Source organism: Pongo abelii, chromosome 9 (assembly GCF_028885655.2).
Source record: "Pongo abelii isolate AG06213 chromosome 9, NHGRI_mPonAbe1-v2.0_pri, whole genome shotgun sequence".
Lineage (NCBI taxonomy): Eukaryota > Metazoa > Chordata > Mammalia > Primates > Hominidae > Pongo > Pongo abelii.
The window spans coordinates 23,710,950-23,736,464 of NC_071994.2; the positions used below are offsets into that span (position 1 = coordinate 23,710,950).

The window sequence follows — 25,515 nt, forward strand, 5'->3', positions numbered from 1 at the left end:
AAGACAATGAAGAGACTAGATGCCATAACATAGTTATTCAAGGAAGTGAGGACATTTAACTGAAGAGAAGCAAAGACATAGGAAAGGAAGGTAGGAAGGAACAATAACCATCTTCAACGCCTAAGGGAATGTGCTATTAATGAGAAACAAGACTGATGCTGTTAGCCTCATAAGACAAAACTAGAAATGAGAGGTCATGTTTAAGCTCAATATTAGGAAAGACTTTTGGATCAGATGACAATGGTTATCCTGGAAGAAACTGGGATCATCATACCTGGAGTAGAAACAGAAGCCAGTTAATGGCTGCAGAGGACACTACTGAGAGGGAGTGGAATATCAGAAGCCGATTAACAGAAGGTGACTATATTTGATAAGAAACAACATTAACAATTTTAGAAGAGAAGTTTCAAGGAGTTTAGGGAGCAGAGGATGGAAAGATGAGTGCTAGATTCAAAACAAGACAGAAGTAAACATAGCCATAGAAAGAGGTAAAGAACACAAATTCAAAGAGATGGCCAGCAAAATCTGACCGACAACATCTTCCTCCAGAAAGTCTTGCATGAGTAATATCAATGGGTGCTAGAGTACTTAAGATTGTGGCTTCTGAAGGCAAGTAAGGCACATACTATCTTTAATAACAATACTGTAGAAGGAATATGTCCCTTTGTCTCACAAGAAAGAAAGAGTATTCTAAGGAATTAGACAAACTTGGTTCCAAATTAAGATTACCACCATACGGCCGGGCGCTGTGGCTCATGCATTTGGGAGGCCAAGGCAGGTGGATTGCCTGAGCTCAGGACTTTGAGACCAGCCTGGGCAACACAGTGAAACCCCGTCTGCACTAAAATACAAAAAAATTAGCTGGGTGTGGTGGCATGCGCCTGTAATTCCAGTTACCTGGGAGGCTGAGGCAGGAGAATTGCTTGAACATGGGAGGTGGAGGTTGCAGTGAGGCGAGATCGTGCCATTGCACTCCAGCCTGGGTGACAGAGTGAGACTCCTTCTCAAAAAAAAAAAAAAAAAGATTACCACCATAGGGCCTCAGGCAATTCTGTCTTCAGTTCTAGGTTTCTCTTTAAAAGGCAGTGATCTGATTTGAAGTCAGATTGGGAAGCTGCAGATATGCTTACAATTTAACATATAAACAATGACATAAAATTTCAAGCCAGTCATCAGAAAGCATAAAAGGCTTAGATTAAATCACTCGGATTAAGGTAGGTAGGGAAATCATTCTCTTCTGAGCAGAAAACAATAATCATGAGTATTCGTTGCCACCAGTTGTGTTCTTCCTTTTTTTAGCTGGGTCAGTATAGCAAGAGAAAACCGGGAACTCTGAGTAGATAACCTAGAAAAGCAAACAGGGAATCTTTCCTGTAACAATTCTTGTGCAAATATATTATGGCTCCCTTTAACTGAACAGATGTTTACTGATCATGTACTATGTGTACGTTTTTGTAAAGACTTTGACTCCTGAAGATGCAATTATATCTACATTTGTAGAACATTTACTGGGTTCTGAGTACCAGGCACTATAAAATAAATGCTTCCCAAAGTTATTTCATTTAAATACTCAAAACCACTCTATAAAGCATTTTTGTTGGTTTGTTTTTAAATAAATGAGGTAAAAAAGGCTCAGGAAGATTAAGTAACTTGCAAATCTGATCAGATTTACATTTTAGAAACAACTCTTTGGATGCACAAAAAGTTAGTTAACAGTGGTTGTTTCCGCTTTTAAAATTCTGTATTGATGACATGTATTCTCTTTCTTCACATACAGACTAAAATAAAAGACTAGATTTAGAGAGCCAAATTAAGATGCTACTGCAATAGTGTAGGCAGAAATGAAGAAAGTCTGAATTCAAGCAGTGGCAGTGGGAATAAATGAAGAGAGACAGATGCAACAGGTCTGAGAGACTGACTGGATACAGTGGTGCCTGGGTGAGTTGTGATGTTCTTAAGAGAGATCAGGAATACAGAAATTAGAAGCATTTCAGAAAATAGAGCCAATATTAGGAGGAGTTCAATTTTGGATATGTTACATTTAAGTGCCTATGGCACATCCAGATAAAGAGTACGCTAAAAAAAAAAAAAAAGTGGAAATAAGATTTGGAGTTGCAGAGAATGTCTTAGCTGAAATATAGGTCTGGAGACATTGGTGTAGCCAAGGGTATTTGAATCACCAAGAGATAATACATAGAAGGACGAGAATAGAAGGTCAAAGTTAGGATCCTGGATAACCCGACAAATAAAGGGCAGAATAAAGAGTAAGTGAAAGAAATTTTAAAAGATGGTGTGTGGATAGAAGAAAGCCAAGAGCAAGTGATATTCCAGAAGCCAAGAGGAAAGGAGAGAGTTTCAAGAAGTGGGGAGGAGTTATGCATGGTTCCAGATACAGTAAAGTGGTCAAGTGGGTGAATACTAAAAAGAAGTCATGCGTTTTGGCAATTCCGATAATCTTAGCAAGAACTGTTTAGTACAATATAGCTCAAAATGTGGTCATAAAATGGAATCTTAGGAGAGGGCGTAATAGGTAAGCCCACTATTCCAAATCTTCACATTTTACTGGGTTTAGTGTAAAAGCAAGTTATCTTCCTTTTATAATGATATACTCAATATATACTAGTAACATTAAGAAGACTGATACATCATCAGATTTGTTCTAGCAATAGAAGACACTGAGGTAGAGAACAAAGGAAGTGTGAAGAACACTTTCACACTATAGCTTGTCTTCTGCCTCACCACCTAGGGGTCACCCTCATGATGCCACAATATAATGATTGTTAAAGAAGAAAACAAATTCTTAAAAGTAGAGAAAAGCCTAAGCTTAAAGCTTGAGAGTTGATTTTTCCCCAGAAGCACAGCTCAGGTCAAATCAACTTACTTTCAAGTCTAAGGGCATCTGAGTCCCTCCCTGAATTCTCAACAGAGAATACAGGGTCCTCCTCTGTTCCTCTCTCAGAGGGCTCTTCTTCAGCAGCATCCAGTGACTGTGAGTTGTCAAAATATTTCTGTTTGTCATGGCTGTTGTCCAGGGTTTTCTCATGACAATTACCTCAATGACAAGAGACACAGATATAGCACATTAGAAATATCTCTCTTGTGTAGTACTATAGTACAAGGTCCTAAAATATCAAGAAGAGCAAAAAATGTGACAATGCTGGTTTTTCTTCAGCAGAACACACAAAAATCAGTGAGCTGCAGCACCCAAAGCCAGATCATTACTGTGATTCAAGATTTTGCGCTAAAGTTCAAGTTTCAGCTGTAGGCTATTGTCAAGTATTTAGGAGGAGAAAAACAACTGTAACAACAAAGATCAAGCCCCAAGACCTTGTTCCATTCATAATGGCCATGAAATATTTTCTTGAAGTTAGAAATATCATCAAAAAGCTTTCCTTCTATTGTGAGAAATGACAGGTTAATACCTGGATAAGTCTGAGATAAATTACAGCAGAGAAAAATACTATTTTTGCATCATGGCTTAAAATGAGATATATCAAAAGGTGATGAATTACTAAAAACTAAAAGCCAAAGAATTAAAGGGGGAGGATGGCAGAAAGTCAACAATTAAGGCTGCAATATAACTTTCGGAAATGTTTTGCAATGTTTCTTTTGGAAAACAAGTTCTGGTCATGTCAATAAAAATAACTTTTGGCATGTATAGTGGGAATGACCTCTATGGCGACTTTTATCTGTGAGTCAAAGGATTTTGATCGTATTAAGAGTTTTGTGTTAATGTGAACCCAAACCTCCACTATTCAGCTCTACCTGATGGTCATTCTCTGGGTAGGGTAGTATGTTACCAGATAGTTATATCTAACATGGCAGCAATCTGGCTGACATCTGTCCCTCCTTTGACTATCCTTGGTTAGTTCTAGCTGATCTGGCAAGCTGAATAGGTGTCCTCTTTCCCCCTTGTGTTCCATGGACACTGTCAATGAAAATGCATTTTCAGTGGAGAATCACAACTTTCCTGTTAGAGGACAATTCTTTGGTTAAGAGTGTGTAAGTAGCTGCTCTCCTTTACCAGAACATTGAAACACACTCTAATTTTTAGAGAATGTTGTCTCAAAGACAGACCGATCTATCTATCTATCTATCTATCTATCTATCTATCTATCTATCTATCAATCATCTTATCTGTGTGTACAGATTCACCAAATCAAGCTCTCTCCACATGAGTGGAAACACAAGATGTCTCTTTCTGGACAGATGACTCTCTTTCAGATTTCACAATTTCAGGAAGTACTTCTAATGCCATCTCCCTTACTGTGCCAAGAAAACGTAATGGACTCAAAACCTTTTCCAACTTAATGACTTTAGAGTAAGGGGACCACATGCTTAGAGAGTCACTTTCCATTTTCCACTATTATACATTGGAGGCTACCATATTTAACAAGACTATGTCAGAAATTGAGGATTCTTTAAGAGTTTTAGCTCTTAAGAAATCGACAAACAACTTGGGGAGACAGTAAATACAAGACAACAAAGAATACTTGTTCCAACACTTTTACACTGTTGGTGGGACTGTAAACTAGTTCAACCCTTGTGGAAGTCAGTGTGGCAATTCCTCAGGGATCTAGAACTAGAAATTCCATTCGACCCAGCCATCCCATTACTGGGTATATACCCAAAGGACTATAAATCATGCTGCTATAAAGACACATGCACACGTATGTTTATTGTGGCATTATTCACAATAGCAAAGACTTGGAACCAACCCAAATGTCCAACCATGATAGACTGGATTAAGAAAATGTGGCACATATACACCATGGAATACTATGCAGCCATAAAAAATGATGAGTTCATGTCCTTTGTAGGGACATGGATGAAATTGGAAATCATCATTCTCAGTAAACTATCACAAGAACAAAAAACCAAACACCACATATTCTCACTCATAGGTGGGAATTGAACAATGAGAACACATGGACACAGGAAGGGGAACATCACACTTTGGGGACTGTTGTGGGGTGGGGGGAGGGGGGAGGGATAACATTAGGAGATATACCTAATGCTAAATGACGAGTTAGTGGGTGCAGCGCACCAGCATGGCACATGTATACATATGTAACTAACCTGCACATTGCGCACATGTACCATAAAACCTAAAGTATAATAATAATAATAAAAAAAAGATTTTAGCTTTATCCATCACATTTTAAATTTCTGACAAAGAGAAAAAAAAAAAAAGAATACTTGTTCCAAATACGTGCTTCAGAGAATAAGCTTTGAGTAGTTAGAACTTGAATTTTAAAGAATAGGCAGGACTTATAAAAGGGGAACTACATGAAATGGAAGAAATATTTTTTGAGTGATTTATATTTTTTCCTCCACTTTACCCTCATAAAAACCATGTGCATCTTCATTTTACAAATGAGGAAACCGATTCTCAGTGAAATAAAGTAACTTGCCTAAAGTCAAAAGTAAGTAGTAGATCTGAGATCTGGATCAGGTTTATCTTATTACAAGGCTTCTAAGCTTCCCCCCGCCGATCAGTAGGGAAGGCAGCATTCTAGGCAAGGAAGAATGTGTTGGGCAAAGCAACAGCCACAGGAATTCTCATTTGTGTTTGGGAGCAGTGAAAAGTACAACTTGTAAAAGACTGAATGTGGGGTGTGTGTGTGTATGTGTGTGTGTGTGTCCGCCCATGGAGGGCTAATGGGAAAGAAGCCATGAGCAATGGTAGTTGCTTTCTTTCTCCAGATTCTCCTATGACAGGACAGAGGTTGTTAATTTGCCTCCACTTCTGTTTTCACCATCTGGTATGTGTAGTTAAGTCAGGGGAGCTAAACATAAGAGCATTACACCAGCATGGCACATGTATACATATGTAACTAACCTGCACATTTTGCCCATGTACCCTAAAACTTAAAGTATAATAATAATAAAATAAAAAAAATAAAAAAATAAAAGAAAACATAAGAGCATTAAAATAAAACAGAATAATGACATCAACCAACTCTGCACACCCAACTGAGTATAATTTATTATGAAGAACATCACACTTCTCAGAGACAATTCTTAATTGGGATATAAATAAGCATAACTATTAAAAGCAGAGAGGAAATAATTATGACAATGATGCTGATTAAAGCATTCTTCACATTGACATACGTTGTGTAAAACATTATAAAAGCAAAGGACAAACATTTAAGACTGGAACCCGGTGAAACTCTGTGTTTCCTGAAGTTGATTTCCTCCCTCAACATTTGATTCTCTTCTGTTTCTCTCCCACCCTCTGCCCACAGTAAAAATTTAATTGGTCTCATCTTTTTAAACTTATGCAATATGAAAAAATACCTTGTAGGTAATTTATAAAATATTATGTGCACAAGGGACCCTGAAGCTAAATTACTCCTTCTGCATGACCTCAAACTCAGACATCTTGTGCAAGCCATGTGCATTCTAAGAATGTCTTGTCCTCAAATTCAGGAAATTGGGGCCAACATCTCTCAGAGGAAGACGAGAAGAAGAATCAGGGAGGAGAACAGGAGGAATAAAAAAAGAGTAAGAGGTTTATGTTAGGGTATTTCTTGGAAGTAGGCATCAAAATGATCACATAAAAGCTACATGCTTTAAGATTAGAATTGTGAATACTAACGTTCTTACGCTCAACTGTTAAAAACAGACCAGTTTGGCCAAGCGCGGTGGCTCACACCTGTAATTCCAGCACTTTGGGAGGCCAAGGCAGGCGGATCACGAGGTCAAGAGACCGAGACCATCCCGGCCAACATGGTGAAACCTCGTCTCTACTAAAAATACAAAAATTAGCTGGGCATGGTGGCACATGCTGGTAGTCCCAGCTACTCGGGAGGCTAAGGCAAGAGAATCGCTTGAACCTGGGAGGCGGAGGTTGCAGTGAGCCGAGATCGCGCCACTGCACTCCAGCCTGGCAACAGAGCGAGATTCCATCTCCAAAAAAACAAAACAAAACAAAACACCCAAAAAACCAACAAAAAAAAACCAGACTGGTTTAGGGTTCTGATGTGATTTGCATATGTAGCTTGGCGATAGTTGAATTGCCTAATTTTAAAAATTACTCCTTCCAGTTTCTAAGGGTAGGTGAAGTATTTCAGAAGAACTTAAAATTTCCATTCTTTAGACTACAGTATAGGTCTGCTCCAGCTCAAAGGGGAACTAAAAAAAGTTGCCTTTGTGGAAAAATATTGCCTGTTTTCCTGGCAGAGGTCGGAATGATGTTCTCATTAAAGAAACACAGGAAAATACTGGAGAAGGAAAAATGGAAAGATACCTGGAAAGTAGCAAGTCATCTTCTATGCATAAGACTTATTTTTTGCTGACACAAAAATGGGGAGATTCTATGACTTACACTAACCTTGAGAGGTATGAGTTTTCTTTAAAGGACAACACTATTTAAACAAAATGCTTTAGGTAACAAGGTCCCAGGTGAAAATGGAAAACACTTTTCTGTGTTTAATGCTGTTACTTGCTTGCAAAGCATTTAGCATCTAATTCAAATCCTGGCAGTTCGGTTTTTCTTAGAAGTAAGAGACTACAAAGATTATCAACTAAGTATAAAACTTCAAAAAGGGTATTTCTGATTCTGGAACTACTATGAGATCCTAGTATATTAACATTCTTTTCTATGCTTAGAGTATCTCCTGCATAAATAGGGTTATTAATACTAATGTATCTTACAAGGGTGTTTGGAAAAACAACTACATATTTAATATACCTTGTCAAAGTAAAGTCTCCTGATGGGTAAAGTCACAATTTATCATGTGGCTAAACAGTTTTTCAAAGTATATTAAGTTCTCAGGATCTCCTATCTTCTCATCTTAATTGTTTACAAATTGCTAGAAGAGTATTTTCCACTTTCTAATTAGAGCTGGGTAACCAATTATTTGTTAAAAAGAATTCTTACCTTCTAAATCTCATATATTGGTAGAGATTCCTGGTTGGGTAACTTAGGATGCTTTTCGGTTAGTTATAATAAAGAAATGCCACAAATGAATCGAGAGGCATCAAAACTTTGTAAGAGCCAAGTAACTAAAGCCAGCACCCAGTGATAAGATCCTGTGGTTCTTTTAGCATTAGAGCAGTGGTTATGGGTACAGCCTGGCGCAAGACAAGTTACTTTACCTTTTTGTGAATCGGTTTCCTCATCTACAAACTGAGTTTTTTGTTTTTGTTTTTCAAGAGATGGGGGTCTCACTATGTTGCCCAGGCTGGACTTGAACTGCTGGGCTCAAGTGATCCTCTTACTTCAGCCTCTGGCATGTGCGACTGCACTGGCTGCAAACTGAGCTTAATAATAATATCCATTTCATTAGGTTGTTGAGAATTACATGCAAAGAGCTAGACCATTGCCTAGCACATGGTAAGATGCTATTATTATCAGCCTTGACTCCCTGAAAAGCTGCACTGGAATAGTAAGTTATCCCAATGTAATCCTTTCAAAATAAGGCCTTTTAGTTATAGCCAACTCAGAATCTCTAGTATGATCAATTAACCTGCTATTAGAAGTTATCAGGGTATCCATCTCATGCCAGTTAGAATTGCGATCATTAAAGTCAGGAAACAACAGATGCTGGAGAGGATGTGGAGAGATAGGAATGCTTTTACACTGTTGGTGGGAGCATAAATTAGTTCATCCACTGTGGAAGACAATGTGGCGATTCCTCAAGGATCTAGAACTAGAAATACCATTTGACCCAGCAATCCCATTACTGGGTATATACCCAAAGGATTATAAATCATTCTACTATAAAGACACATGCACACATATGTTTACTGCAGCACTATTCACAACAGCAAAGACTTGGAACCAACCCAAATGCCCATCAATGATAGACTGGATTAAGAAAATGTGGCACATATACACCATGGAATACTATGCAGCCATAAAAAGGATGAGTTCATAACCTTTGCAGGGACATGGATGAAGCTGGAAACCATCATTCTCAACAAACTAACACAGAAACAGAAAACCAAACACCACATGTTCTCACTCATAAGTGGGAGGTGAACAATGAGAACACATGGACACAGGAGGGGAACATCACACATCGGGGGGTGGTGGCTAGGGGAGAGATAGCATTAGGAGAAATACCTAATGTCGATGACGGGTTGATGAGTGCAGCAAACCACCGTTGCATACGTATACCTATGTAACAAACCTGCATGTTCTGCACATGTATCCCAGAACTTCAAGTATAATAATAATAATTAAAAAAAGAAGTTATCAGGGTATCTGCATAATTTCAACTTTCTGTGTGTGTGTATGTGTGTGTGTGTTTGTGTGCATGTATGCAGGGGATGCTGGAGGCAGTATAGAGTCCATTTCTACCAACCTTTTAGAAGAAAGCAGCAATTAATTCAGATCAAACTCCTCAGCATATCTAAGCCCCAAAATATTTAGTACACCTAGAAATTAGTCTCACAGTAGGCTCTGCTCTCTAAAGGACATTTTAATAGACAGACTGCCTTACAATATGAAAATAGGCTATGGGTACCATGTTACCTATAGTCTTTTACCTCTTTGCTGTTCAACAACTCCCTCCCTATAGTTTTTTGGTTTGTTTGTTTTTAGGCAGAATTGCTCTGTCACCCAGGCTGGAGTGCAGTGGCATGATGTGGACTCACTGCAACCTCTGCCTTCCAGGCTCAAGCCATCCTCCCACCTCAGCCTCTCGAGTAGCTGGGACTACAGGTGCACGCCACCACACCTGGCTAATTTTTGTAATTTTTGTAGAGACAGGGTTTCAGCATGTTGCCCAGGCTGGTCTCAAACTGCTGAGCTCAAGCAATCTGCCTTCTTTGGCCTCCCAAAGTGCTGGGATTATAGGCATGAGCCACTGTGCCCAGCCCCCTCTAGTTTGCTAATCTTGCTTCAGTCCTTCCCCAAACTTTTTGTTTTCATACAGTAAACATAAGTTATATTCCCATGCAATTTATTATAAAACTAATTCCTAAGACATAAATAATAAACTGATTTGTAATGCGAGCTATAATTCAAAATTTAAGACAAAGATGTTAGAAAAGTAGTCTTTGTGAAACAGTGGAATATTCTAATGGTTTTCCTACCATCCCTGCTCCAACAGGCTTATATTATACTCTACAGTCTCCTTTCTTCTGCCTTTCAGAAAGGTTACCCTACAGGAAGCATTCTGATATATTCAATTAAAGTACCTAGGTGGAAAATACAGACAACGTCATCCTTTTAACAGGTATGAGTGACTTTTTCTATAGTATTCTCTCCTTACCTTTCTACCCAACTGCACTCAAAATTATGCAGTTATAAAAATGATTTCTTTTGGAAATAGGTAACTTAGAAACACATGGTGACTGTTTCCTTTTATTATAATTTAAGCTACCTAATAACACTATTTCATATTTATCTCTAGTAAAATATAATCTGTCTTTTAGAAGAGATAGTAAAATACCATGAAGTGAACAAAAATATATCTTTCAGTTGCTCACCACTGTTATACAAAATTACTTAAAAATATTACCAGGTGATACTACAGGTGACATGTGGGACTTTGGCACCACACAGAGTAATAGGTATAGCTGAGGAAAAAGGAGACCTTACTGGGAATAGATACCTTTATGACTTTCACCTCCAGATGTTGTAACAGAGTCTAACAGACCTTTTACCAAGAGGAACACTTCCATGGTATAAATTCAAATCCTGCCTTGGCTGCAGCCTTACCGTACAAACTTGGGCAAGTCAATTTACATCTCTGTGTCTAGGATTTTTTACTCTGAAATGGAGAGACAAACTACTGTCCTACTGTCAGAGGATTCTTGGGAAACGTCATTAATGAAACCACTGCTAATATAAGCATACAGAACCTGAATCTGGGTGAAACCTAGGTTGCTGATGACTGTACCTGAGACAAATGAAGATGCCTCACCTCCTCTGCCCTGTTCTATCCTCTATTTGGGAAAGAAAAAAGAAATTATTTGAATAGAAATAATGGCTCCTTAGAACTGTTCTCATTCAGTAATTACTGCTGAATGAAATTCTTTGCAGAAGGTTTTAAAATAATGGTTATGTACTGACTGACCTCAAAAGTACAATGGCAAAGAGAAAACAGACCATAGTAAAGACTCGAAATCAGCACTCTCTCCTGGTGAGGTGATTAAGTCAGAAGAGCTTACAGGAAAAAAAAGAAAGAAAGAAAAGTATGTGATTCCCAAATATGAACGTGTATGTGTGTGTTTCCCTTTTACTACATATTCTGGAGTTGAATTCTGTCCTGGGAAATACTCTGTTCACACATGGTCACACCTGAAACTTGCTTTGCCTAAGAATTTAGAGCTGAATTGGTTTCTGCAGACCTATATGCCCCTGCATCCCATATGCCCTGATGCCTTTTAGAGTAGAGAAAGGAGAACTGGCTATAAATCTGGCCTCTTGGTCTTGCCATGTGGCCTTCTCTTAAATGACTAAAGCACAGGAAGCAAAGTCAGCACTAGTTGAGACACAGATACCATGACATGTAGGCTGTGTTAGAAACTATTTTAATGAAGAATCCAGGCTTTCAGCAGTTATAAGTGCTTCTAGAAAGGTAAATGATCAGATTACATATCTAAAGCAAATTTAAAATTCATTATAAGTTTACTATGAGACTTTTCCACGCAGAAATTATATTGAAAAAGAAAATTAACTGACATAGCTATTTTTTTTTTTTTTTAATTTAAATCTCTGGCTTACTTCAGCCTAGGGAACTTTTCTTCAAGCAAGAATACTGGGGAAACAAATTCAACAGACTTCCTGAGACTGACTCATAGGTGTTAGTTTTCAATGAGGGTCAAGAGAGACACTAGTTTATAACTTTCATTAAAAACAGGAGGGACCGAAGGTGGGACAATACAGGCCACTTGTCAGATGTGTTAGCTCCTAGTGGACCAGTAAGATAATACAATTCCATTTTTCTTCTCCCTCTTACAGTGGGAACTGTAGACCTTAAAAGGAGATTTGTATCTACTTATGTATATTGAGAGGGGTTTCCTAGAAAGTACTCTGGGCAAACTTTGGGTGGATACAAGTTAATTACTTGTTATTACATTTAATACTTAGTTATCTAGTTCAGACTTGAAATATCATCAGCTACTTTGCCATTAAAGAATATTCTACGTGCTAAATGTTGGGGGGAGGGTATGGAATGCTTGGTGAGCTGGGGTATGCAGATGAAAAAAGGATTGGTTTCTGTACTCAAGGAGCTAGGAGTCTTGTTAGAGAGTTGTGTGATGTACACAGATAACTATCATGGCAAGTCACAGGAGCCAAAGGAGAGGCACAGTTAAATTGTCTGATTACACATTACTTATAATTAGGAGATCAAGTAAGGCATATGGTGGAAGTGGGTCTTGAAAGATGGGTAAAATTGGTACTTTTATGTGTATGTGTTGTGGGAAAGAGCTGGAGAGTTATGGGATAGAGCTGCAGAAAGCAATGAGTGCTAACTCATCAAACTAGCAAAGCAGGATGTATGTAGTCAAGAAAATTAACTACCCGCAATAGCATCATCATTTGGTACCAAGATTTGGTACAATTTCCACGGATTCTGCAAAAGGCAGATGTTATAAAGTTCTTATAGTCAGTGACCTTAAAATACAACATATCTTTCTGATTCAATCATACACTCTTACAGTGAGTCTGCTTCACTCAATTCTTAAACTTAGAACAAGCATACAAACAGTCAGAGGGGGCTTAGATTTCCTAGCTACCCACAACCGTTAGTGTTTACCATCTGCCTCTCCTTTTTCCTGCTACAAGTGGTCACCTGCTGACACAGAGGAAAGTGATCGAGTAGGAAAACCAACAGGCTTGGTTTACATAGTAAGTATGATATTTAGGCCAACCAAACGTCCTTTGCATTGGTATAGGTAGTAAGTATGATATTTAAACCGAAGTTTTAAATATGGTATTGGTATTTAAAACTTACTAGCAAACTATACTTGGTTTAGGTAGTAAGTATGATATTTAAACTTACCATTGGTATAGGTAGTAAATATAATATTTAAACCAACAGACCTTGTACATTACACAACTCTCTAACAAGACTCTCCTAGCTCCTTGAGAGCAGAAACCAATCCTTAATTATGCCCAGCACTTTTTGGGCTTATCAGGCTTGTCTTTTTTCCCTAGAGCAAGGATACAGAGCAAGGCTGAGGCTAATGAAGTTACAAAGGCTATTTTGTCTTTTTTTCTTCTCAAATTAAGTGAATTACAAGGACAGTATCTTGAAATGAGAACTCAAGATCCTAGTTATTCCATAATTGATCAAGATTTGAGTCTAGTAATACCTCATAGGTCCTAGATAGAAGGAAAAAGATCAAGCGCTAGGAAATGTCCTTTGCATTGGTAGAGGTAGCAAGTATGATATTCAAACCGAAGTTTAAAAAATCCCACTGAAGTCCCTCTATCAAACAACGTTATGAGCAGAGACTTGTGGATGGATCTCAGTAATAAAGTTTCCTAATACCCTGATTGCAGATCCTGCCTCAAGGGTATGGAATTAAGATAGGCACTTTAATTTGAACATATCTATTTACACGTAAGTAAATATGGCCAATGCATGATCAAGGGGAAAGTGAAAAGCACATGATGATATCATGTATTTTTGTTACATATTGTTTCCTCTTGCTTTATGCCACCAAATGAAAGTCACCTGGGGCACTCACCTCAGTGGCCACTTTGCAGGTAATAACATGGTTTCCAGGATCTTACTCAGTCTCTTCCAACTTTCAACATTTATGGCTTTTAGCCAGTGTACTGTGAGAGGGGTGGTGAATTGATTATTAATTGGTTCATATTAGGTTTTTCTCTAGCTGTATTTCTCATCATCAAGCGAAACAGGGCTTTATTATTACAGAGGTGCAGCAGGAATCAGAAAACTTGCTTGACAGCGGTACCTGCTCAGCTGCTACAGACCTCTAGCTCTTTTTTCCTGAAATGTACTTAGGCAAATTGTGCTTATTATTTTCTATAATCATCTCACTGTATATTTGTGACCTGACTGGGTTATTAACAAAGCCTGACAGCTAAAGAGGTTTAAAGGATGGCAAAATTTGAATGACAAATTTAGGTTTGTTCCTATAAAAGGCAACTAAACGGGAAGACAAATCCAAAGCTATGGTCTTTTCAATATCTGTGAAATGTGATTTAAATTTCTCCTGCATCTTTGAGATAATAATTAAATATACTTTGCTGGTTAGTAACAGATTACTGAGATTTTCCTGGCCAGAGTGGCTCAGTATGAAATAAATTCAACCACTAGTAATAAATACTAACAATGAAAGAAAAAAGGGGGAGAAAAACCCAAACAGCATACACATGTACACATATATATGGCAGACATCCTCAGTCTTACGTGTTTTAAAATCTCACGAATGTTCTTTTCTAATGATTATCAGACTCGCTGCTTTATATCCAGCAGGCCATGGAACTGAGTAGAGATCATCCAATGATTAAATATGAAAAGGGGTTTACATAGTTCGTGCTGTTTTAAAAAAATAGTCTAAAACTAGGAACTCATTTCAACTGTCTCAAAGCAAACATAATTTTCTGAGGCACAAATCACTTAGAAATTTTAAAAAGAGCCCGCTCTACCAACGTAGAATAGGTTGTGTGTATATTTTGCCAATTAGAATAATTTTTTTAAATTATTTTTTTCAAGAGACAGGTGTCCCATCATGCTTCCCAGGTTGAAGGGCAGTGGTGTGATCAGTGTGCACCCTAGTTTCATAGTCCTGGTCTCCAGTGATCCTCCCATCTCAGCTTTCTAAGTAGCTGGGACTACCGTGCACATCACCAAGCCCAGCTAGAATCATCTTTCTGAATGGAGAAGAGTTGTATAAATGCTTGCTATCTAAGATGGCAAAGCTTAACATTACATAAACTGAAATGTCTCCAAAACATCTAGAATGATGAATGAAAACTCAAGATTTAGACAACATCCAATGAACTCGCCTAACTCACTACACACAAGTGTATATAACAAGAAGTCAGCCCCCTTCAGTTCCTGTAAGGAGAATGAAATACAACTGCAGCAACAAACCATATTAAAAATACCTTGTTAAATGACTAGGGGAACTATATAAAACAGACCCCCTCTTGCTTATAGGGCTTAGACTATCCTTCTGAGAAACACCCTATTTCTTCAATCACCCATCAAGGTTTTCTACTATTTTATTGAAAATATACAATTAACTTTTCATGTTTCTTCTTTTTTTTTAGACAGAGAGTCTCTGTTGCCCAGGCTGGAGTACAATGATGCAATCTCAGCTAATGCAACCTCCACCTCCCGGGTTCAAGCAATTCTCCTGCCTCAGCCTTCCCAGTAGCTGGGATTACAGGCATGCACCACCACACCCAGCTGATTTTTGTATTTTTAGTAGAGATGGGGTTTCGCCATGTTGGCCAGGCTGGTCTTGAACTCCTGACCTCAGGTGATCTGCCTGCCTCGGCCTCCCAAAGTGCTGGGGTTACAGGCGTGAAGCCACCATGCCCAGCCACCTTTTCATGTTTCTAACAAATGAAGTTTTTAAAGAAAGCTTTCCTCATTTGTGTTCTATTATTATTACATGTTTTTTAAAGAATGATTCTCAGCCGGGCACGGTGGCTCACACCTATGATCCCAGCACTTTGGAAGGCTGAGGCGGGTGGATCACCTGAGGTCGGAGTTTGAGACCAGTCTGGCCAGCATGGCAAAACCCCATCTCTACTAAAAATACAAAAAATTAGCCAGGCATGGTGGTGGGCACCTGTATTTCCAGCTACTGGGGTGGCTGAGGCAAGATAATTGCTTGAACCAGGGAGGTGGAGATGGCAGTGAGCCGAGACACAGCCACTGCACTCTAGCCTGGGCAACAAGAGCGAGTGAGACTCTGCCTCAGAAAAAAAAAAAAAAAGAAAAAAGAATGATTATTGGTTTCATTTCCTATTTGCTTTAAAGTTATTTTAGTCACTAAGTAACAGGATAAAATATGAGCTGTATTTTAGAAACTATAATAGCCCTAAAAGTAATTCAATTATATATAGAGAGCTCACTTTAATACTTTCATTATTCTAAAATTTATTAATGTTGTTTTAATGTAGATATTTCCCCATTTTATAGAAAATGCTTTTGATAAAATGAAGTCACCAATGATTTCTAAACTGTTAAACCCAGAGCTTCCCACAGTTTATTCATTTACCAATTACTATCATGATTTTTCCATAGCTAGCAGTATCATTACTTAACGTAATGTTTTTCTTTAATGAATCTAAAGTTTAATCTTACACTAACTTAGGTTAAAAGGCAAAACCATTACCATTTTTCATAAATCACAGGTTTTATGTACCAGTTATTTTTTCTAATGCTCATCAAAATAAACCATAAATATTAAAATTAAAATACCAACTAAAAGCTTGCAAATGAACCAATTCAGGACACACTACTATTGTCCTCTTTGTCCCTCTCAAACTCTCTGTTCTTCTAAACTTCACGACCCTGCTCTTCCAGTGCCTCTATTTACTCACTCTTTCACTGACTCTGTTCCTTAAATGTTAGTATTTTCTAAGATTCCATTCTTGGCATTTTCTTCACATCCTGCACATTCTGAGGGAATCAGAGGCATCTCCAAATGAACATGTCTATCACTGAACTTGCTATTCCCAGCACATCAATGCATAGATGATTTCTCCTCTGTATTCCCATTCTTAACAACATTGACGTCTATCCAGTTACCAAAGTTAGAAACCTCTCTAGTTAATTCACATTCTGAGACAACTGTTTTCAGCCTTTCCTCTCTCATCAAATCTCCAACATTCTCTGTACCTCTTCATTCTCATCTGACAAGTCACCTCATATGTTGCTGAGAAGTAATCAGAAGTCCCACCATCAAATCTTTCAACATACCTACAACTTTACTTATATATCATCCTTGTTCCTAAGGACCACTCGTACATTCGTGCCTTAGATTTCATCCCCTCCTGTCTACTCAAGAATTCTGCTTCTACAGTTAGCCCTTTGCTGCATCTTCAATCTTTCCCACTTTGCTGGATCATTCCTATTGAAACATGCTGCAGGGCTTTCTATTTTTAGAATAACAAAAACAAATTCCTTCAACCCCACAGGCCCCTCCAGCTATATCCCATTTTCCTGCTCTTCACTATAGCAAAACTTAAGAGTTGCTTGCCATCCTCACTTCCTCATCGCCTTCAAAACCGATTTCACACAAGCTTTTACAAGATTACCAACAATCTCCATGTTACTAAATCCAGTGGTTCATTCTCTGCCCACATCCAGCTCAATCTCTCAGGATATAGCATGCTGGTAAAATAATAATGATATGCTTGATAACCCCTTAAAACATTTTCTTCACTTGGCTTGGGGGATAAAATACGTCAATGGTTTTTCTACTAGCTTACTGGCTACTCCTTTATTGCTCTTTTTCTTCCTGACCTTTAAATGTTGGCTAGAATACCCTAGTAACTGATTTTTGACCCATTTTCCTTTTTATAGTAATTATTGAGGTAATTTCATCCAAGCTAATGACTTAAAAAATGCATACGTCCATGACCCATAAATTATTATCTCTAGCCTGGTCTCTTCCCCATCATTATAACACTCATGTATCCAACTACCTATTCAACATCTCTACTTGAACACTTAATAGGCAACTCAAATTTAACACGTCCAAAACCAAACTTGTTTTTCTCCCCAAATCTGCTCCTTTCTCAGACCTGAGTATCTCATTAAATAGCACCACTATTTACCTGATTGCTCAGGTTCCAAATTTAAGAGTCACCCTTGACCTCTCTTTCTTTCATTTCCCATATCCCTTTCTAGGAATGTCTTGTTGGTTCTACCTTCAAAATATATTCCAAATAGGATCATTTCTCACTTTCTCCCTGTCCACCCCAGTGGTAAAGGCCAATATCATCTCTCACTGATATTTTTGCAATAGCATCCTAACAGGTCTTCATGCTTCTGCTCTTACCCCACTAGTCTATTCTCAACAGAGCAACCAGAGGAATTATGTTAAGATGTAAATCAGTTCAGAACACTCTTGTGTTCAAAATCTTCCAAGTCAGCAGTCCCCAACCTTTTTGTCACCAGGGGCTGTTTTCGTAGAAGACAATTTTTCCAAAGACTGGGGGGTGGGTGGGGATGGGGTTTTGGCATAATTCAAGCACATTACATGTTTTGTGCACTTTGTTATTACATTATATCATATGATGAAATTATTATACAACTCACCACAATGTAGAATCAGTGGGAGCCCTGAGCTTGTTTTCCTGCAACTAAATGGTCCCAACTGGGTGTGATGGGAGACAGTGACAGATCATCAGGCTTTAGATTCTCATAAGGATCGTGTAACCTAGATCCCGCGCATGCATAGTTTACAATAGGTTCATGCTCCTATGAGAATCTAATGCCACCACTGATCTCACAGAAGGCGGAGCTCAGGCAGTAATGTGAGTGATGGGGACTGGCTGTAAATGCAGGTGAAGCTTTGCTTGCTGGCCCACCACTCACCTCCTGCTGTGCTGCCCAGTTCCTAGTCATACATCTTTCTCTTAGAAGAAAAGCCCAAATTATTAGAATGGTCTGCAAGGCATCAAAAAAGTGGCTCTATCCTCCACCATATTTATCTCTGCTTTCATCTCCTACATCTCCACCACAGATGGAAAGCCCTCCTTGCTATTCCTAACATGAACATTTGCAATGCTATTCTCTCTGCCTGAAATGCTTTTATGCTGTATGTCTGCATGGCTTAGAACCTCTATCCTCCCTCAAGTCTATGTTCAAATGTCACTTTCTCAGTGGGGCCTCCCTTAATGACCCCAACCGCCTGAGCACTCATTTTCTAATTAAATGATTTATTATGTTTATTATCTACTCTCTGTTTCCTTCTACTAGAATGCAGCTCTGTAAGAGCTGGAGGTATTTTCTGTTTGGTTTCCAATTCCTAGAATAGTGACTGGCATATAGTAGATAAGTGTTCATTGAATGAATGAATGAATGAATGAAGAATAAACCACACCCAGTTTTCTTTGGTTGAAAGAAAACAAATTGTTGCTTTAGAACATTATATCCTCTATCAAATTTCATATTTCTTAAGTATTATTTGGCCAGGCTAACAACCTATAATGATGAATAGCTGTGAAACCTGGATGAATAGCTGTGAAAAGATCTCAGGCAAGGGCTAATAGGCTCATTCTTTAAAATAAAACTTTTTTTTTTGGCATGCAGGACAAAAAATTCACATTAAAAACCAACAAATATTTATATATAATGTCTTTCAGAGGCTGAAGTATAAAATCATTGATCATCAGAATCTGATAATACTGTCTCTAAGTTCTCATAAAAACCAAAAGTATCCCTTTTGTTCAAAAAAGCTAAATGCTGGAAATCCCAAAAGAAAAATACTGTCTACTAAGCTAATACTACAGAAGTACAGCCATAAGATCTTCCATGTAAAATAGAAGGCTATGTGGCAATCTAATGATGCAAGATTCAGAAAAGATCAGGGTGATATGTTAAACTGAGAGACCATTTTAGGTATGCTCTTGGGGTTCATTATGACTGCACCCCATAATCTAGTTTACATCCATGTTTTATGTAGAAATCCATCTCTTTTGAGGGATGACATAAAAAGTGTAGTGATTATACCACTTTTATAAAATGTCCCAGGTATCTACAAATATGAATTCTTTCAATCTTTCAATCATGGCAGTGGAATAATTTATGACTGGCTGAAGGTAGAAGTATTATGCATAGGAATCACACTGGCCCTGGAAGACAGAGGACTCACTTTTTAGTTTCAGCTCCGCCAGTGACTGACTGTAATTTGAGTAAATCACAATCTTTGCTTGTAGGTTCATAAATACAAAAATTCTTTTTCCTATTCTCTCCTCTATCACATGTTAAATACATGTTAAAGATACATGTTAAAAAACTGTTAACCAAGTAACTACAGCCCTTTTAAGTAAAAAAAAATACAGATTTAGACACATTACATACACAGAAGTACATTTGGTTTTGTTGCAGGATATACCTGCATCTCAGGATTTTAAAATCTGCAATACATCAACCAGTTTTAATTCTTTTTACAGAAATAAATGGAGGTGACCTAACTAGTAGCATATTTAAAATGCTGTAAGAGTCAGGTGCAGTGGTACACACCTGTAGTCTCAACTGTTTGGGAGGCTGAGATGGGAGGATTGCCTGAGCCAGGAATTAGAAGCTATGGTGTGCTACGATAGAGCCTGTGAATAGCCACTGCACTCCAGCCTGGGCAACACAGTGAGACCCTACCTCTAAAAAAAAGTACTATTAAAATTGGGTCTATAAGAATATCTTTTTTTAAAAAGCAGATACCTTCACTAATTCTTATAAAAGAATGTAAAAGGATGTGATAAAGCAAAGATCCTTCATTGCAGGCAGTATATATGCTGGATAATCCACTGGAGGGCAGCAAAGTGCAGGATTTCTTTTTCTTCAACATCTGAACTCTGTAAAATTGCTTTAAGCTGCAAGTTATAAATCTACAAAAATTTAGGTAGAAGAACACAGACTAAAACTACAGGCAATGAAACAAGTTATAAAAGGAGATATGATTTACATAAATAGATGCTATAAATACAGAAACACTGTGAAGAGAAGACAAGATAATCCATCTGCACATTGGAATAGATATTAAATCTCATGTATATGATTTGAAAATTCTACTTTTTTCTCCAGAGACAAAAGCTATCAAATATGTATTAGACAGAGAAACTTGCAGACAATTATAGGAACACCTAGACATTAAAGTCTGAGTTCTTCTGCATAATACTTATTCATACTTTCTAAGGATCTGGGCCAATTTTTTTAAGTAGGCATGTGCCTCAATTAATTAAGAAATGACCAGAGATCAGAAATCTTGGGTTTAATGCTTAATTATATGCGGTAAACAGCGATGTTGCTGTTGGTGGCATAAAAGTCTAATAAATAGAACCTACTGGTTTTATGCTAATATAAGAAAAATAATATAGACCATTAAAAATAAAGTAAAATAAAATGTATCAAAGATATAAGTCTAGATTACTTTAGTAGTAGAAAATATCTTTGCTAGATGTAACTTTTTAATTTGCAGATTAGTATTTCAAAAATATTTTACGGTAATAAATGCTTGGAAAATCCACTATCATGTTGTAATGCCACATCAATGTATTTCTGGACTTTTCTACAGATTCAATATTTAATCATTTTGCTCATATTGTTATTAAAAGTTATCTTCCATTTTTTAGAGAAGATAACCTTTACTGTTCCATAAAGTTTCATTCTGTGACACTTTTATTTTTTCCAATAAAAAAAGGCTGTTTTTTTAAGTGTTGAGCACTTTATAGACTTTGCTTATATTCAAAAGCATTATAAGTTTATTTAACAGATTCTATTTTACTTTTAAAAGGACGAAGCTGTTATTGAAGAATAAGTTTGCTACAGTAACCAATTCAGTTCTGCTTAAGTTAAATAAAATTGTAAAATGACAAGCCTATAAATGTGGAAAACAGTAGGTATTTTAAAACTGCCCAAACAAGATGTTTTATCGAAACTGAAAGCACTTTTACAGTCAATTCAAGAGTGGGCAAGTAAAAAAAATCAATGTATTAAGTTCTACTTCACAGCATCCTTGAAATGGTAGTGATATAAAACTACCTATAAAAGACCAGGATTTATGAAATTTTATTCAAAAGAGGGAGAGATGATGATGATAAACAGCTGCTATAAGAACACATGCATCTAACAAATGGCAGCCAATACACTGATTTCTAGGTTAATAAAAGTTTGAAAACATTGTCAGATAAATAATACTTCATTAATCAATACGGTTTTAGCTATAAAGTCTTTATAAGTACAAAAAATTTTTTTTAGCATAGTGATTGTGTATTTTTAAGTTGAACAAAACAGTATTTACAAGTAATAGAATACATTACCTGCATAGGCATTCCAAGAAACACAAACTAAAAATCTGCATTAAAAATTCCATGATTATATATGAAAAATAACAAAATACTTGCTAATGTTAAACTGCCCATCCTTTTACTGCCAGGTCATACTATTTAAGACATTCTACTATATTATAGTTGCTGTAAAAATAATTGCTTATTTTTCTTTTTTGAGACGGAGTCTCGCTCTGTCACTCAGGCTGGATCGTGCAGTGGCACAATCTCAGCTCACTGCAACCTCTGCCTCCTGGGTTCGAGCCTGAACTTCAAGTCTGATTGTCCTGCCTCAGCCTCCCGAGTAGCTGGGATTACAGGCGCCCGCTATCACGCCCAGCTAATTTTTGTATTTTTAGTAGAGATGGGGTTTCACCATGTTGGCCAGGCTGGTCTTGAACTCCTGACATCAGGTGATCCACCTACCTTGGTCTCCCAAAGTGCTGGGATTACAGGCATGAGCCACCATGCCCGGCCAACAATTATCATGAATTCTGTGACCCAGCCAGCAATTTCATGGATTCCGTGACTACTACATGGAAAAAGAATCGTAAGCCTTGTCACTCTCTTGAAACCTCTGCATTGTCATAATAAATACTTAAAACACATGTCAGACAAGAAGATAACTTATGAAACTTATTTCAATATTGCAAACATGAAAAAGGAAACGGCAAACAGAATCATCTGATTTCACTAAAGGTAAAGAAATCCTAATCATCCTTCAGAGGTTTTTTCTTTTTTTTTAATCAATTATTTAGCAAAGCTCAGAGATAAATGGAATAGATGCAACTGTTTAGATTTCAAACATAAGAAGTTCCTGGGTTCTATAAAGGTGTTTGGCTTCTTTCAAGTTTTAGGTTTTCAAAGCTACAACTCAGCAAAGTAACTATGAATGAATGGGATTACTCTGGAAATAAGTAACTCAAAATCACTGTCAAAGAAAAACACAATATTGAAATTGTTTCACTACTACTAACGAATTTTTAAACCTAGAAAATGCTATAGCATACATATCCATTAGAAGGTAACAGTATTTAGGTGTTAGCAAATGTTGGATTCTTTTCTAATTCATATCAGAATGATTTTAAGTCTACCAGCAGTAATAGACTATTAGCTGTTCTTAGGTAAACTATGACATTTGAAAGATCACAGCATTCTGAGAAGATGCAGTAGAATTTTTAAAACAAGAAGACCACAGAATATATTCCAGGATTAAGTAACTTCTTCTGGTGGCCTTAGTGCATTTGAGCAGACATTCTAACTAAATTTAGTAAATTCATTAATTACAATGTAAAAGGCGCTAAATATTTTTTATTGATGAGCTCCCTCTGAAAGAACTATTATTAAAAAAAATTGTGTTTCCATGTCAAATTATTTTCTTTTGTTATTATATTGGACCCAATAATATTCTTTGAATTCTCTGGACTATCAGATACCACAACTCTGAGAAAGATCTGTTCTGAGTTATTAGTTTCCTGGACCAGTTGAGGTTACATTCTGGGGAAAAAGTTCAAGACAACTGTATTCCCTCTTTTGACATGAGTGACATGTACTAAGAATACATTCCAAGAAACTGAAATACTAAATAAAAACATGTAAAATTAATGCTAAGGAGAAGACTTTTTAGAAAAGGGTCACTACATGTATACAGTGACAAAATGCTTCTTCTCAAAAACAGAAATAAATTTCAATAGAGTTGAGGGAGATGATAGTAAATCAAGAAAAGAAATTCTATTAATATAAAAAGCTCATTGAAAAAGTAAAATCCTTTTTATAAGGCTGTTCTTAGGTAACCCACAACATTTAAAAGACCACAGTGTTGCGAGAAGATGCAGTAGAATTAAAAACAAACAAACAAAAAAAGACCACAGCATATCTTCCAGGATTAAGAAGATAAAAATTCACAATTTGCACCTTTAAAGTTCTGAGCACCTTGTATTCACTACGAATTTCTAATGGCTTATTTTTAGCCAGTATCTACTATATGGTAAGAACAATGCAACTATTATGTATCCATAAATATAAAAAATTTAAAAATAAAAAAGAAAGTAATGGCAGAGCTGCAGCTCAAACATGAATCTGTAAGATTCTAGTGCTAGCCACTCCACTCTATTGCCTTGCTATACTGTTTTGGGCCTTTGGCATTCATAAAAGAACTTTAATTCAGATTGTGCTCAACACTGACCCACAACTGAGCTACAGAGGTATATTGCTGGGAGATTCTTGGTTTCTTCAGTAAATAATTGGGCTTTGATATTTAAAAGGCAAGCACTACTTACTGTCTGTCATTCTATTAAAATTGTAAGGCAGTCTGGTATAGTGAATCAACAAAACCACTTTCTGGTCCCAAATCTACTAATAATTATTGATGTCTTTTAGACAAATCACATAAATAAGTGGATGTCAGGATTTTCTTTGTTTTTAAATATCAAAAGTGAAGGAGCTGAACTAATATCCATCTGATTAAATATCATAATCTAATTTGAATATTAACAAAGCACCCACTGTGCACTCTACAATGGCTAGATACTGAGGATCCACACGTATGTAAACTGCACCCATCCCAATTCAAGGCAGAGAGTTAAAATTCATGATTTTATTTTTTCTTATAGTGAAGGTTAAACAGAGAACCAAGTATCATGTGATTCTTAGAAAGAACGTTCTAATAACAAAAGTGCAACAGCTTTAGACATTAGCTTTACCCAGGTGGATACACCTATACACAGGCATATATGCCATATATATGCTGTGGGAGGGAGTGGAAGCAGGGAAAAATATGCCACTTAATGTCGGGTCACTATTTTAAAGGTAGAGTAAAGGTCTGAACCACCTTCAATGAAAGACAAGGAGCTGTATTTCAGTGACTGAGTATACAGAAGAACTGCTTCAATTCAAACTGTATACTTTGACTTCATGGACAGGAAAAATGTACTTTACTAGGAATGTCAGTTATTATAAAACACTGGAGATTTTGGAGGGAGGAAAAAAATCGCAAAGCCTATCCATCCCAGTTGAATATACCATGTATTTTAGTTAGCCTTTCTTAACCAGAGTTCTAAGAGAGAATTAAGCCTTAATACCCTAAGGCATCTATAGTAAGTAGGGAATTAACATCTTTTCCTATGCATCTGGAATTATACTGGTTATCTAAAATCCTTGGGTAAAATAGAGAAAATCATTTTCTGTGTTCTTTTGATCAGAAGAGGAACTCTGGCTGAGCTCATTAGTTTGTCAGCATTTGAAAGCTGCTTACCACTGCAAACAGAAGAAGTGATGTTGTACAGAAAAGGATAAAACTGCATACAGCGGATCAACTTCAGGCTGTTTTCACACTCTGGGCATTTGGTGGTTAATTTCAAGGCCTGTCTAAAGGCCTCAAGTGCCCCACTGATATTCTTCAGAGCAAGGTAAGCATTTCCCAGGCTCAAAAAGGTCAGAGGCTGAAAAGAAAAAAAAATCGGCAAAACGTTAATGAACTAATATTTTCTGGGAGTTACAAAACGTTTACAGTATATGGCTTTTGGCTCTTTTTAGGTTACCCCATAAACGTTACCGCTAACTGTCCA

General features: G+C 37.2%; 1 protein-coding gene and 1 long non-coding RNA gene across 7 annotated transcripts in view; one reads left to right on the forward strand and one right to left on the reverse strand.

Moving 5' to 3' along the window:
- TTC17 (tetratricopeptide repeat domain 17) overlaps nucleotides 1–25,515 on the reverse strand; it is a 144,109-nt gene that overhangs the window by 61,615 nt on the left and 56,979 nt on the right. For 4 of the 6 annotated variants that reach the window (XM_002821858.6, XM_054524471.2, XM_054524473.2 and 1 more), the window contains 2 exons: nucleotides 25,203–25,389; nucleotides 2,882–3,052 (listed from right to left, as the gene is read on the reverse strand). In XM_002821858.6, coding sequence (XP_002821904.3) covers nucleotides 2,882–3,052; nucleotides 25,203–25,389 — 358 coding nt within the window. The remainder of the gene's footprint in view (nucleotides 1–2,881; nucleotides 3,053–25,202; nucleotides 25,390–25,515) is intronic. The other 2 variants (XM_054524474.2, XM_054524472.2) reach the window with 1 other exon arrangement.
- Nucleotides 1,775–25,365, forward strand: LOC129048633 (uncharacterized). The gene is made up of 4 exons (XR_008511139.2): nucleotides 1,775–1,938; nucleotides 10,068–10,193; nucleotides 12,752–12,814; nucleotides 25,150–25,365. It is a non-coding gene; the product is annotated as an uncharacterized LOC129048633 (long non-coding RNA).